This window comes from Clarias gariepinus, chromosome 7, assembly GCF_024256425.1.
Source record: "Clarias gariepinus isolate MV-2021 ecotype Netherlands chromosome 7, CGAR_prim_01v2, whole genome shotgun sequence".
Taxonomy (NCBI): domain Eukaryota; kingdom Metazoa; phylum Chordata; class Actinopteri; order Siluriformes; family Clariidae; genus Clarias; species Clarias gariepinus.
This window is the reverse complement of record NC_071106.1, coordinates 35,307,892-35,323,583: the sequence shown is the minus strand read 5'-3', so window position 1 is coordinate 35,323,583 and position 15,692 is coordinate 35,307,892. Positions and strand designations below refer to the sequence as shown.

The following is a 15,692-nucleotide window of genomic DNA, read 5'->3' as shown; positions in this document are numbered from 1 at the left end:
CAGTGGATTCACGCCAGCCGTGTGAAGAAGGCACCACAGACGACTCTTGACATAATCGACCACTACTTCACAAAATCTCCTAGCCCGCACCGAGGGGCTAGTGGAGCAACACACATCCTAAAGACACCTTAAAAGGGGGCTCTCATCGCCTCTCACCTTTTTCACATACACATATAGGTTCAACTTTGTATTAGCTCTTTTTCCACATTTTATTTTATTTTGTGCCAACGCCTGATGACCTAGGTACTGTTAATGTTCTATCTATTCCATCTATTCTCTTTACCATCCTTCTTATCAGTATTCTTGCTGACTTTACTAATTATTAATCTCTGCTTCTTCCCAGTAATATCTCTTGCTATGTTCAAATTCAAATTCAAATTTTATTTGTCACATACACAAACATACACAGTACGAAATGTAGTGAAATGCATTATACGACTGCCATTGACCCTAAAAGAGAATTAAAGTTTACAAATAAGAAATAAATATAAATAAAAAGAATACGATAGAAATTAAATAGAAAAATTAAATTAAACTAGGAAAATATAGAACTAAAAATAAAAATAGAAATGTGCTAGGAAAAATAGAACTAAAAATAAAAATAGAAACATGATGTGCATAAAAATAGAAATATACTGTACATAGAAATATGATGTGCATAAAAATAGAAATATACTGTACAAATTGAAATATACTGTACTGGGTGTGCAAATATGCAAAGAACAAAGTGTCTTTGTGCAGAGGTTATTAAAGTGTCTTTGTGCAATGGTCCAGGATGTGAATGTACAACATGTAGTGTAGATATGAAGGAAGGTGAGCGTGTAATTGTCCATAGTGTTCATGGATGTAAAAGGATTGATAGATTTGATCAATTATGGAAAGATTGTGTTAGTTCGTGGTTGTGGTTGAGAGACCTTATCGCCTGCGGGAGGAAGCTCCTCCTTAGTCTCTCTGTGTTGGCCTTCAAGGAGCGGAATCGCTTCCCAGACCGCAACAGAGTAAACAGTCCGTTATTGGGGTGGCTGAGGTCCTTCACGATCTTCCTGGCCTTGGTCAAGCACCGCTTGCTGTAGATCGAGTGCAAGTCAGGGAGCTCGATGCGGATGATGCGCTCAGCTGATCGCACCACCCTCTGTAGAGCTCGCCTGTCCTGCATGGTGCTGTTCCCGAACCAGGTCGTGATATTTCCCGTCAGGATGCTCTCTATGGTGCAGGAGTAGAAATTCCTGAGCACCTTGGAGGGCAGTCTAAAGTCTCTCAAGCGTCTGAGGTGGTAGAGACGCTGCCGGGCCTTTTTTACCACGGTGTTGATGTGACAGGACCATGCCAGGTCCTGCGTGATGTGAACACCGAGGTATCTGAAGCTGTCCACTCTCTCCACTGGGCTCCTGTTGATGACGGCGGTCTGGTAGTTCCTCACCTGCTTTGTACTGAAGTCCACTATCAGCTCCTTTGTCTTACTGACGTTCAGGAGGAGATTGTTTCTCTGGCACCAGTTCTCCAGATTTCCAACCTCCTCCAGGTAGGCCGTCTCATCGTTGTTCGTGATCAGGCCCACCACAACAGTGTCGTCAGCAAACTTGATGATGGTAGTGGAGCTGGTAGTGGCCACGCAGTCGTGGGTGTACAGAGAGTACAGCAGGGGGCTCAGAACACAACCCTGGGGGGCTCCAGTGCTGAGAATGAGGGAGGCTGAGACATGTCCGCCCATCCTTACTGCCTGTGGTCTGCCAGTCAGAAAATTGGAGATCCACTGACACATTGATGAGCTGAGTCCCAGGTGCTCCAGCTTGGTGGTAAGTGTGGAGGGAATTATGGTATTAAATGCAGAACTGTAGTCGATGTAGAACATTTTCACATAATTCCCCCTCCGAGTGTCCAGGTGAGTGAGAGATGTATGGAGGAGAAGAGAGATTGCATCGTCCGTGGAACGGTTTGGACGATAAGCGAACTGTAGTGGGTCAAGTGTGTCTGGTAGTGAAGAGATGATGAAGTCTCTGACCAGGCGTTCAAAGCACTTCATCACTACTGAGGTGAGGGCTACAGGGCGATAGGCATTGAGGGAAGCAGGATGAGGTTTCTTTGGGACAGGAACAATGATGGATTCTTTGAAGCATGTGGGGATCACCGACTGAGATAAAGAGATGTTGAATATCTCAGTGAACACAGGTGCTAGCTGGTCTGCGCAGGCTCTGAGAATACGGCCTGAGATGCCGTCTGGTCCTGCTGCTTTCCTGGTGTTCACTCTCTTGAAGGCTCTCCTCACGTCATGCTCGGTGATGATAAACGCGCTTCCGGTGCTGGCAGTGACTTCCTGTCTGCAGCCGTTAGCGCCGCTAGCATTAGCATCGCTAGCGTCTTTAGCTGCAGCCTCGAAGCGAGCATAGAAAGTGTTCAGCTCGTCTGCCAGAGTCACGTCTGCGTTTATCATACCGGATGTTGGTGCTTTATAATCCGTTATTGTCCCTAATCCCTGCCACAGGCTCCTAAAGTCACTCTGTTGGAGTTGTAACTCTAGTTTCCTCCCGTAGCGCTGCTTCGCCGCTTTCACCGCCTTCCGGACGCTGTATGACGCAGCCTTGTACGGTTCCATGTCCCCCGACGCGAGTCCCGTGTTGTAGGCAGCGGTGCGAGATTTCAGAGCGTCGCGGATGGTTTTATCCACCCACGGCTTCTGGTTGGGAAACGTTTTAATAGTCTTTTTTTCTACGGTATCGTCCGCTAGTTTCCCGATGAATCCCACAACCGCTTCCGTAAACACGCTGACGTCACCATCGAAGCTGTTTCTGAACATGTCCCAGTCTGCGTCATCGAGTGCGTCCTGTAACGCGGCCACCGATTGGTCCGTCCAGCGTGCGACCTCCCTCTGAACCGGAACTTCCTGTTTCAGCCTTTGTTTGTATTTTGGCATGAGGAAGATGGCGGCGTGGTCGGATTTACCAAACAATGGACAAGATTGTGCCTTGTAGCCGTCCTTGACCGTTGTGTAGCAGTGGTCCAGTGTCCTTTCGCCCCTGGTGGGGCAGGTGATGTGCTGATAAAAGTTTGGCGCTGCGCGTTTGAGGTTGGCACTATTAAAGTCCCCCGCCACAATAAGCGCAGCGTCCCGGTGTTGTGTTTGTTGTTGTGTGAGTGCCTCATGCAGCTCGCATAAGGCAGTGTCCGTGTCCGCTTGTGGTGGAATATAAACGGCGCTGATTATGACCGATGTAAACTCCCGAGGAAGGTAAAAAGGACGACACATAATGGACAGTAGTTCCAGATTTGGTGTGCAGGAGCGTGTGAGAGGAACATCGCTCGCACTGTTGCACCAGCTGCTGTTCACCATTAAACACACGCCGCCTCCCCTTGACTTCCCCGAGTCCCGCGTCCTGTCCATGCGGTGAACCGAGAAGAACTCGGCCGGCTGGATGGCGTGGTCCGGCACCGCTGGGTTCAGCCATGTCTCGGTGAAGCAGGGGAGATTGCAGTCCCGAATGTCTCTCTGGAACTTTATCCTGGCCCGGAGGTCATCGAGCTTGTTTTCCAGTGACTGGACGTTGGCGAGCAGGATGCTAGGCAGAGGTGTGCGGTGTGCACGGGCTCTCAGCCTGTTCCTGATGCCGGCTCGTTTCCCTCGAGGCCGCCGCTTCGCGTCGCGTCCTTTGTTGTCCCTCAGGATCTCACTCGGCCAGCTCGGATCCGGAGTTAAAAACGTCGAATTGTGAGTACATTGTATACCAATAGAAACAAGAGTGTCTCTATCATAACTAATGTACCCCATGGTGGTAATTTTGCCGGTTTTAAAACGCTGTAAACTAACTTAAAGAACAAAAACAAAGAAAAGGTGGTCGGAGCAGTCGTGACGGCAGCCGACCTCACCGGCGCCATCTTGTTTGTTAACTAATTGACATTCACAAATCCTTTTAGAATTTAAGGGGGCAACTGTTAGAATTATTTTATATATAAAGGAGTAATTTCTACTCTCTTGCTCTCTTCCTCATAGATCTGATATTAACGTGTTAAATCTTTCCTGCTGCTATCTTCCTGTCTCCTATTGGATCTGCTCTTTAAGGTGTGAACGCTCCCACGCTCACCTTCCCATTCTCTCTTTATGTCTTTCTCCCCCTCTCTCTCCTTCCCCCTCTCCCCCTAACTCGAGCCAACATCTTGTGATCTGTCTCTGGACGGACATCTCTCTATCTTCCTCTCCTTTGATTCTTCAGGATCTCACCAGGACATTTACAATGGTTCATGTTCTTTGTAGTAAAATATGTCTATGGTACAGGCATTTGGTCAAACATATATAAACCCCATCTTTTGCTGTTAATAAAGAGAGACCTTTCTGACAGACAACGTGTGTGTGTGTGTGTGTGTGTTTGAGTCTCTCCTGGCCAGAAAAGCTTACCAAAGCACACCGGACAGACCGAGCAACTCGCCACTCCTACTACGTAACTTTAGAAAACCTTTACACCAACCTTGACGATGCTAGCCCTGTTTTGCCACAGACAAAAACAACAAATGCAAAATTCATAGGCAACATTTAAAGCTTTTATGTATTATTTACTTCTTACTTTTGTACTGCTTTTTTGCTGACAGTCCTAGTGTTCCAATGTAATTAGAGCCTGGAAAATAAACAGAGATTTATAAACCTTTGGAGTACCCACCTGCACTAACATTGCCTTTAGCTTAATATTAGAATTAAATACAACAGATTAAATTGCATCACATTTACTGTCATTGGACAAACATTAAGGAAAAATTCACAGACCCTTGGCTTACAAAAGGTGAGTAAGCAATTGTTGTCATCTCGTTTCCCTCGTTTCCCCTGATTTATTGTGCAAAAATTAAATTATTTTACTGGACATTACAAATTGTCCAAAAATTGGACATTAAAAATTTGAACAGTTTTGTTTGAACATTCTAGTTCCCTTTTTAAAGCTACACTCGATGCTGCTTGAAAAAACGCTATAGGGAAAGCTCTTTGCTCCATTGCATTAATTCCAGACAGAGCAGTATCCTGTTATCCCTCATACTGTATGTTACATCATGAGGTAAAGTAGTCAGAAATGTACACTAAATTTATGTTCACATCATGCACATTTTAGGATTGTGCTATTTGACTAACTTTGGAGACTAAAGTTGCCCCCTGAACCCTTTGCTCTACTTATTGTACACCTATGACTGTGGCCACTACCAAGGTTATATAATTCAGCTCTCTCTCCTACTTGCCTTTGGTTTAAATTTTAAACATGGATTTATTTTTTTGCCAAAAACATGTAAAATAGTTTTTAAATATTTTTAAAATGCTGGTAAATATATAAAAACTAACAAATTATTTAATCCCACCTTTAAATATTTTGGCTTTATATGCTTTATTTAATGCTGTGTCTTTCTTTTTTAAGAACTGTGATCTCAGGTTTGGGAAAGGTGCTTCGTAAACCAATTGTATAATCAATAACCAATTAACAAAACAGTTAAATAAAAAAAGGTCAAATTAACACTTTACCTAGGGTTATATGTAATTGGCAAGTGTCAGTGCATAACCATAAAAAAGGGGGCGAAAAAACACACACACACACAAATTAAATATTGCTGTTTATTAGTTCAAAACGTTTAGACAGAACTTCACAGATGCTGAACATGTAGAAAACAAGGCAGACCTGAAGTGCAATGAACAACCTTGTCAGCTGCGTCACAAAACCTACAGGACAAAGTTAAGATATTACTTATTGAAAAATTTACTTTTCAAATTTGTCAAATTTATTAAACCCATATTGCAGCTTTACTCCTATTATTAAGGAGAATTTCCTGAGATAACATTGCATGCATGCACCTGCTTAGGCTTTATCGATGCCCAGTTCCTCTGGGGTTGAGATGCCTAGTTCCAAAAGGGTGGGGCGAAGCTCTTGAATCACGTATGGATAGATCTCTTTATGTGGTCCAGACTTATCCTGAGAAAAAGATTAATAAGACAAGTTGGGAATGGTTAAAACAGAGCGGGGGGGGAAAAAAGTCTGCTTTAGAACTCCTTTAATAAGGAGTGCCCTCAGACCAGCTTTAATTCTTCTTAGAACGCTGTGAATGAATATGGAAAGTTTTGTAGCATTAGCCAATGTTTAAAATCGTTTTAATTTGGTGACTTGTTTTTAATTTGGATAACAGAATGTGGGCTTAACAATTGATAAAAATGGCTGCACTCTATTATGGTTACGTACCATTATGGAATGTCATTCATACTTAAAGTCCCTATGAAAGCTTGAGTTGATACTGATGATGTACACCAGTTTAATGACAGCATTGTGAAGTCTTGACTGATTTCTACTATTGTTTGAGATGTACCGCACCTCTGCCAATTCTAAACAATTCTGACAAAAGCTCAGCAAAGTAGCTAAATACACAGAACGGTAAAAAGATTTGCAAACAACTTTGTTTCGACTGTGGCGTGTCTTTTCCTGTCTACAGCTGAAATTACAAAAAAAACATTTGGACTCTAACAGTTGTGAGCAGACAGGGTGGGTTATAGGTACACTTTGATTTTTCTCCATACATATGCATCTAGATACAAGAAATATTATGAATTATGAAATATTATACAATTTATCCCCTCCCCTCAGGGGTCCGGGTTTGCTAATTATTTTACCTTGTTACAAGTCTTCATACACTGGCCTTTAATACAAAAAGGTTTTGGCTTATAGTGTTGCTTAAAGAGGGTGATTCACTCGAAAGAAGGACCGAATATTCTGTAATAACACTCGCTAGCAAAAATCTAACTGAACGAAAAATCATACAATGTGCTCCTCAGTATATCAAACTTTAACCATGCCGGGATGCCCCCGAGTCGGACCAATAAGGCGCCAAACAGCTATCACGCCGTTTAATGCCATACCCCTTCACTCCATTTCTCATCAGGATGGTGATGTACAGTAATGAGCAATGGGATTCATATTGCAAACCGATTGGGTGACCAATTCGTTTAAGCGAGGTCAGAGTGAAGTTTACGAAGAAATACGATGGTCCTGATCTACCCTTCAAGACTGTTAGTCAGAGACCGGTACGGAAACTGAGAACAATGGGATCATAGATCCCTTCTTATGGTGGAGGAACATGGAGAGCCAGGTCAAAATGTGTCAGGCAAATACACAGAGATAACTTCCACCAGAGCTATTACAGAATTTTCAGGACCTCTTTCGAGTGAATCACCTTGGAACATCCCATGCTTATTAATTTGTGGTTAATTCTAGCCCATTTAGCAGCTATCTGTAAAATGTTTTTTTTGCCAATGATGTTGTTCCAGGTCTGACATATGCTACCTCGACTTTTGAGATTTCCTCTTAAACCCTAACATTTTGGTATATAATCTGTAAATCAAGTACTACACGAGTTATTTGCAACTCTGTTGTCCAATTATGGCTTAAATTAGCACATAACATTCTAAATTTCATTTCTTTCATGGCTAATGCACTTAAAATGCTGTGTTATTTAAGTGATCTTGATTGATGTTAGCTATTGATGTTAATTTTTTTATTTCATCACCAGCCTTTGCAATTAATTTATTGTTTGTATCATGTCCGCTGCCTCCATAAGAGGAGCACAAACCCACCTTAACCGCCTCTAAAATGCGTACTGCACTGGCCAAATCGTTCAGCCTTCTGCAAGCTCTCAGTGCAGAGTCGAGGATCTTAGGTTCGGGGACCAGGTCATAACCAATCAGAGTGTTCACTCCTGAAGACAAATTGTTATAAAAACAGAAATGTGCAAAAAGCTTTAAAAGACACAATTTTACTAAGGTTTAATACCCAGTGGTCATCTCAACACTCATTAGTTTTAACAACACTTTGTCTTCTTTAACTTAGCACAATAATAAAATGCTTTACTTTCCCATTAAGCTGAATATTTAAATTTTCAGTCTAGGAAGGGAAAAAAAGGTCCTTTTGGGCTTTCTTTGTCTCCCATAATCCACTTCTGCTGGATAACCAGTAAAAAAAAAAAAATAAATAAAAAAAAAATAGATGCCTTATTAGGATGCCTTTATTTAATTTATTTAACTCAGCAAAGGTGATGTACACAAGTGAATGAGCCCATGAATACACCTTACATTTTACCTTTTCTAAGTTCCCAGTCATCAAGGTTGGGCTTGCTAAAATAAGTCACCCAGCGGGCATCAAACTCCTCATCTGTCTCTGCTTTTGCATGAGAGTAGCAACGGGAAGCCAAAGGAGCTGGAGAGAGAAAGAGAAAACAAAAGAACAAATATCATTTACCTCTTAGGATGCATTACAACAAATATAAAGGACATGCTTAGATCTCAAAATTGTTTCAATACTTTGTGTTTTGGAGCTTGTGTCACATGGACAATACCCTGTGACTGGTGATGTCCGAAGCTTCAGACATGTCTGGTGTTTCTGATTACGCATCACTGTTTAAAACTATTACCAAAATTACCAGTATTAATGGAAAATGCTGATCAAAAGTCTGGGAGCATTTGGAATTAATACAACCAGCACAATCAATCTTCAATTATCACAAGCTTAAAGGCTCAAATGTCCCTTCTATGTTACAAATTAACTCATAAATAAAGAGAGTAAATATGCATGAGCCCATAGGGGAATTGAGCCTATATGCTACCACCAAAGGTTTATTTATTTTTATTTTTTTTACATTTATATACTTTAAAATGCACTATGTGCATTTACTATTGCACACCCACAGACTTAAAGTTTTACAAAAACACAAAACTTTACAGAGTTTACTGCAGTCAATTACATGTAACCTCAACTATATTTAAACAGCAAGGCAGGAAAGTGCTTCATTTAATTTATGCAAACCACTAGATGTCACTGTACGTCCTGTACATTGGGTACCATATCCCTTGCGCAAAAACAAACAAATCCATTCATATCCATTTTCATAAATAAGGGCAAATACGTATTTTATATAAAGGAACAGCAAGTGGTGGATTCCCCAGCCCCCCTTTTTTTTGTTTTTTTGCTGTTGTACAGCAAGGGATATTGCAAGAACTATTTTGTAAGAAGATTTTTCTTTAATGAACTTTCTTTTATTTAACACTTTCATTTTCACAACCAGCTTGCATGTTTGAAAGAACCCTCGATTATTGTCAGATCATGGTTGCAAATAAGAAAGCTTCCAAGTTCAAGTCAATCCAGAAACTTTCAAATGTGCAGAATAAAAGAACAGAGTTATGAGAACAATGACTTCCAATTCCCCCCTACTGTATATAATCCACTGCTACACTAATGCACTTATCCGAGCGTTTTACTAGTGCTTGGATACCATCAAGGCATAAAGTTCTCTCAATGCCGAAGCCATGATCATACTGCCTGCTTTACATCTAAAGTTGAAAATTGTTTGGAGCGAGATCAGGACTGTACAGGAAATGCACGTTTTCCGCAAGTTATCTGTCCATTTTCAAGGAGCAGGCTTTCCACTTGCTGATAGTCATTTGAAATACCCTTTTTTTTTTTTTTTTGCATCTAAAAAAAGGCTTTAAAATAACAATGTATGGCACTGTAATGCACTTAATTCATCTCATTCAAATTTAAGCCATTCCTTGTATTGTGAATAATGACAATGTTTATTTTTGATAAAATGCTGTATACATAAAAAAAAATAAAAGTTGATTTTTCTAAAAAGAAAAAGATGCCTGCAGCCCTAGTAAAGAGTACCAGATATCTGTGATGGTTGGGGTGTGACCATGGGTCCATTCTTCGTACGACACATCCGAGATAAACTGACACATCTAAGATGAGATCATCGTGCTAATTACGATCTGGCTAAGTTGGTTCTTCGAGCACACCTGTTGTTGATGATTAGTATAGTCAGATTGAGTTGTCTAGGATTATTGCGCGTTCATGCGTTGGTTTAAAAGGCGAAATGCATCGACACTAGAAACACTGATCCCACCCCCTCCGATTGGTTGACGAAATGGCAAAAGAGCGAGCTCAATTTTTTTTTCTGTAACACGTGTTATGCGCTGAAATGCCCCCCTGCCATGGATTCTACATAATCGCTATCAAATATTATATTAGAACATAAATTCATAGGTTAATGGTTTACAAATTACATGAGACAATAAAATAAGCAATATGAAAATAAATATGTTGTATATGAAAAAAATAATATAAAAGTAATTAATATTTCTATTTGTTATAATAAAATCAGTTTAGTCCAATTTATCATTATAAAAATTATTTATTATATATAATTATTTATTTGTATATTTATGAGAAACCCCTAAAAAATAAATGTGTTACAAAATAAAAATTATACAAGAATTTGTATTAATGGTCTTGACCAGATCAGGACAAATACACAACAATCAAATCCAGCTAACTGAGTTAGTGACGTACGAAGAACGGACCCCAGGACCTAGTTTCCCCCCACTGGTTAATTATGTCAAGTCCTGTAATCAGTTTAGCTTGGGTGATGAGCATTTTTTCCCTTTTGCTGTTTCTGTCATTTTTTATTTTAGAAAGGTTTGTAACAAATATCTGTGTAACAAATGTTTGACACTTTTTATTCTTATACCATCGTTTTCAAAGTCACAAAGCAAAATGTTTTTTATTCATGTTTACACTTTAATATTGTTTAAAAAATGTCTTCATGAACTCTTTTTATTCCTATGGCCCTTTTCTTTTCTTAAACATTTCCACAAAAGATGAGAATCACCAGGGACCTCACGATACCATATTGTCATAATCCCTAGGTTGCGATTTAATTAGTGTTGCGATCCTGTACCTATAACAATTCTCTGGACTGTGGAAGGAAACCAAAGTACCTGAAACAAACTGGAATCGGAACCGGACGTTGGAAGTGCAAGGCCTTTTTTTTTTGTATTTAGATTTTGTTTACAAAACTAGCAAATAATTAGCTGTGTATAACACAGGATATGGATTCAGAAAGCACCTCCTCTAGGAGTAACTGAAACCTATATCAATTAAATAATTGAAACGTATAACAATTAAATAATTGAAACATATAATTAAATAATAATAATAATAATAATAAAAATAACAACTGTTTCCAACACAGAGTATACTTGGGCATCAGTCAATATACCTGAGCTTCTGATCTCTTATCTGGAAAATTAATAGAAATGTAAAATAAATACAAATATTATGTTTAAGGTTATATTTGCGTAATATATGGTATTGGTAGTAGACCACGTTTCGCCTGGGAGGTAATGCCGGCCCGTTCCGCTGGTTAACACCGCAAGTCTATTTCAGGCCTGTGGAAAACACTATTCTTCTTCTTATTATTATAATTATAATAACAACAACAATAATAATGGCGGCACAGTGGCTTAGTGGTTAGCACTGTCGCCTTGCACCTACAAGGTCCGGGTGTGATTTCTGGCCAAGTTAAATTCCCATCTCTGTGTGCATGGAGTCTTCATGTTCTCCCCGTGCTTGGTGGGTTTCCTCTGGGTATTCCGGTTTCCTCCCACAATCCAAAGACAAACATTATGCTAATAGGCAGCGTGTGTGTATATGTGTGCCCTGCGATAGATTGGCACCTTGTCCAAGGTGTACCCCGACCTCATGCCCAAAGCCCCCCCCCCCTCCCCCCGCAAATCTGAATACAGGATAAACTGACACAGACGACGAGTGAGTGAGTGAGTGAGTAATAATAATAAAAACTTATTTTGGAGACAGTGTCCCGATACATGAATTGTCACACAGTAGAATCACAATACACCACAAAATTGATGTCTCCCCCCCATCTGTACCTGCCACTGATATTCTTTTTAGGATTAAAAACAAAAATAAAATATTTGTATTGTTACAAAAAAAATAAATAATTTAAGTTAATTTGAACCCCCATAACTTTCCTACTTTCAATGGTAAAAAATCATCCTTAATCAATTATAAAATTCCTCTTCAATGTCTTTTCCTTTGATACAAACTAAACAATGTGAACTTGACAGTTTCCTACTGACATTAAATAATTTAATTTACATATGATGAAGTGGTCTGTGTAGATGTGAAATAGATGAGATAAGAGACTATGCGCATTATTACGTGCTAATAATGTCTAGAGTTCAGTCTGTGTGTTTGCAGTGTTTCTAAGATTCCTCGGTCATCACAAGGGCACGTATTCGATAAGCTAGCATGCTAACCAGTCAATGTTAAGTCGCAGCAATACTTTAAGCACACCGAAGCCAAAGTAATTTGTCACTATATTTACTTTATACAAACCCAGTTAATGTAACTGTACTGTTCCTCAAAATTCTGCATAAAGACTATTTTTTTATTAATAAACACCTATTAAAATGTAGCATCTCCTGAATCTAAGCAACACCAGATAGCAGCTAAGGACAATTGAAAGTAGCTATATTTTAAAAATCAATAATAATAATAACAGTTAAGTATTTAAAAAAAAAAAAAAAAAAGAACCAAACACTCACCTGTGGACCGAGCTCCTGTTTGTGCTAAACCCCTGATTCCGGCCGCAGAACCACGAATAAGGGCAGAAAACATGATGATGTTCGGCTACTGAATGGTTCACTATTCGGGCATTCAGGGTAAGGGAAAGGGAAGTTATTGTAGTTTGCGCATGCGTGTAGAAATACGGCGCGTGCGTAATGCAAACTCAGTAATGGGAGGCACGTGGAGGCAGACGCGGCACGTAGCGCTCGACCTCGAGTTGCCAGATTCGCGGTTTTCGCGTCAACTTTCCCAAATGCATATGCAAACGCCATCTACTGTATAGTGCATAGTGTGGCATTACAACAAGAAGTGACAATGTTCCGTGTTCAAAACCCTTTAATCATGAATTAATCTCCCAAATTAGGAGCAGAATATTACCCCAGACTATTACTTTGAAAAAAACATGCTAGGGAGAAGGTGTCGAGCACTCTATTTATCTTTTCTGCATCACATTTGTTCTTCTTTGTGTTAAAGCTACAGTATCTCAAACTTGCAGAAGCCACTAATGTTTAAAATAAAAGTACACCGATCTTTTTTATTATTTAATTAATTAATTAATTAATTTATTTATTTTATCAATGTCTAGATAGTATTTGAATTGTCTTAAATTGTATGTTGCTTTATTTAAAATAAGTGTGCTTAAGTGTTTCTTTTAAAATCGATGGAATTTTACTAGGGCCCAAACTTTTGACCAGTAGAATACTTTTGGCCAAATGGTATATCATCTCAATAATCTTAATAAATAATGATAATCTGTGTAATTTGCATTCCACTACTGAAAATTTCTGAGGACATTTTAAAATTGTAATACTAGCTGTCAGCTTTACATTTCAGCAGTGGTGTAAGTTCAGTACATCCGTCCCCATGCTCTTCCTTGCACCTTAGTTTTAATATAAGAGAAATATAAAAGTTAAGAAAAAGAGATCATTTCCAGTGCCCAAATTGTACTGTGCGACTTGTTAAAGGTATTTGTCGCTGGGCCACACTCAAATTTGTGCTGCCTGTCAGACCAAAATGAAACCCATTAGTTTAAAAAATGAAAATTATTATGCTTTAGACAACAGTTGTCCACCCATCTTACAATAATAACAGAGTTATCTATTAAAATGCCAGGCAATCCTACAGCACTAACCACATTTAGATTCAAACACCAATTTCCCAAATCAGTTGATTTATGGCAGGTTTTCGGTAAGTGGGGGTAACCACAGAAACAACAAGAAAGTGCTACACCACTGTTTCAATTCAATTCAATTTTAATTATGTAGTGCTTTTAACAATGGTCATTGTCTTAAAGCAGCTTCACAGTTTATTTTTATTTTGACTAATTTTGACTTAGTAATGCTACATTTCAAATGAAATCAAATGAAACAGCTAGAAATGTTTTATAGGAAGCCAGCTCTTAGATGTATGTTTCACATTTTTTCAATGTAACCTCAGGTAACAACTGACAGTTTATGTATTAATATCTGTTTGCTTTTTTAAAGTTACAAAATCAGTCCAAGACAGCAACAGTTCCATCTGGCACCGAGGTGGTGGAATAAACTTCCTCTAGATGTCCGTACAGCAGAGACTTTGACTATCTTTAAACGACGACTCAAGACGCATCTGTTTCTCCAGTACTACAACTACCTCCAACACCTCCCCCCCACCCCACCCTAAAAAAAAAAAAACCTCTTCCCAGTTGTTTTGGACTAATGGCACTAAGTTATTAAACTAATTAACCCAGTGTAAGTATGTATCCAATGATGTAAATTTAAAACCACTTTTTGTAAGTTGCTTTGGATAAAAGCGTCTGCCAAATGCCTAAATGTAAATGTCTGATGGCCTGGGACAACCACATAGTCACATTTTGACATTTTCCACTATAGTGTTAATAACAGTTAGTTTCTTTGACTTGTAATATATTTACACTGCATTTATATCAACCCTAAGTCAATTTCTAGAATTTTAAAAGTCTGTTTACCTACAAAAGTGAAAATAGGGGGAAAAAAAGCATTTAATTGCAGTTCAAATAAAAGATACCCCAGCTACCCCTGCATTTATTATTCAGTAATGAGTTATAACTTTGATTAACATCATATACATCAGTCTTATTACCTGATTTAAATGTTATTGTAATTACATAACTGTAATAACATATATATTAATTAATATATAAATTATAATAACATAATTACTTTGTCCTGGTTGAGGTTATGATCAACCCTGCCCCTGGGAGACAGAGACACCCTCTGAATTACACACCAGTATATCTCAGGACACCACACATTTATTCATTTATTTATTTATTCATTTAACTTAATTTATTTATTAATTTACTTATTCAGAAAATACTTATTGTGTCAGTAGACTAAAAAATATGTTATTTATATATATTTCCCTTCACCCATAAAGCTACATAATTTTTTTAATTAATTTAATTAATTAATTAATTTAAATGCCTGAAACAAAATAACAAGCCATTACATTGCAAAACATAACTTGCATTCAAGCAATTCCCTACTATCATCTATCATAATGTATTCATGAGCAGCAAGAAATCCATACAGTTGGACTGTACAGTATTTTAATAGAAATAAATAAAAAAAGAAAGAAACAAACAAAAACTTGAACTGTATATTCTTCTTCAAGGTCTCTGTCCCACTCATGCAAATCCCTCTGTTCAGAGAATGAGACAATGGGTCATCACATAAAAGTTATTTAAAATAAGCCACAAGTCACGCTAAGAAATAATAAAATTAATATTTAGAATTTTTTTTTTTTACCTTAGTAGCAGAAGAAACTAAGCTTCTCATTGCAGTTTCTGTTCTCCCAGACATTACTCTTTAAGTTGTAAGCTCCACAGCTGTAGGATTGAATTGGACATGATGGCAGTGATTGCGGAATCCCCAGTCGCTCCCCACTCACCCAGACCCAAGCTCCATTGAGGAAATGCAGGCCACTCCACATCCTGTCACCTTGGATCTGTATGGCATTATTTTTAGTCAGGTGTAGATGTGACATAGACGACAAGCCACTGTAAAGAGTCCTACAATAGGCAAGAGCCTCTGCCCATGTCTTTTTCTCCATAACCAAGATATCCATAACCTTGTTGCAATAAAAAGGTTGAATGATTTCACACTCCAAGTCATTCCAGCCACATGGCTCCATAGAGACACAGTTCTGGACTCTCTTATAATTATTTGGCTGCAAACTGCACCAGCTAAAGAAAATATTCGGCTGTCTATTTGACCAGAGCCAAATATTTGAATTTACTGGGCTTCT

At 38.8% G+C, this 15,692-nt stretch overlaps 1 protein-coding gene across 1 annotated transcript; it reads right to left on the bottom strand.

Annotated features, from left to right (window-relative positions):
* Positions 1–5,564: 5,564 nt before the first annotated feature.
* Positions 5,565–12,564, bottom strand: LOC128527937 (cytochrome c oxidase subunit 5A, mitochondrial). Its single transcript, XM_053500606.1, has 5 exons — positions 12,407–12,564; positions 8,085–8,201; positions 7,583–7,704; positions 5,816–5,933; positions 5,565–5,683 (listed from the first exon to the last, which is right to left on the bottom strand). The coding sequence occupies exons 1-4, from the start codon at positions 12,477–12,479 to the stop codon at positions 5,820–5,822; spliced, it is 426 nt and encodes a 141-aa protein (XP_053356581.1). The 5' UTR covers positions 12,480–12,564; the 3' UTR covers positions 5,565–5,683; positions 5,816–5,819.
* Between the last annotated feature and the right edge of the window lie 3,128 nt (positions 12,565–15,692).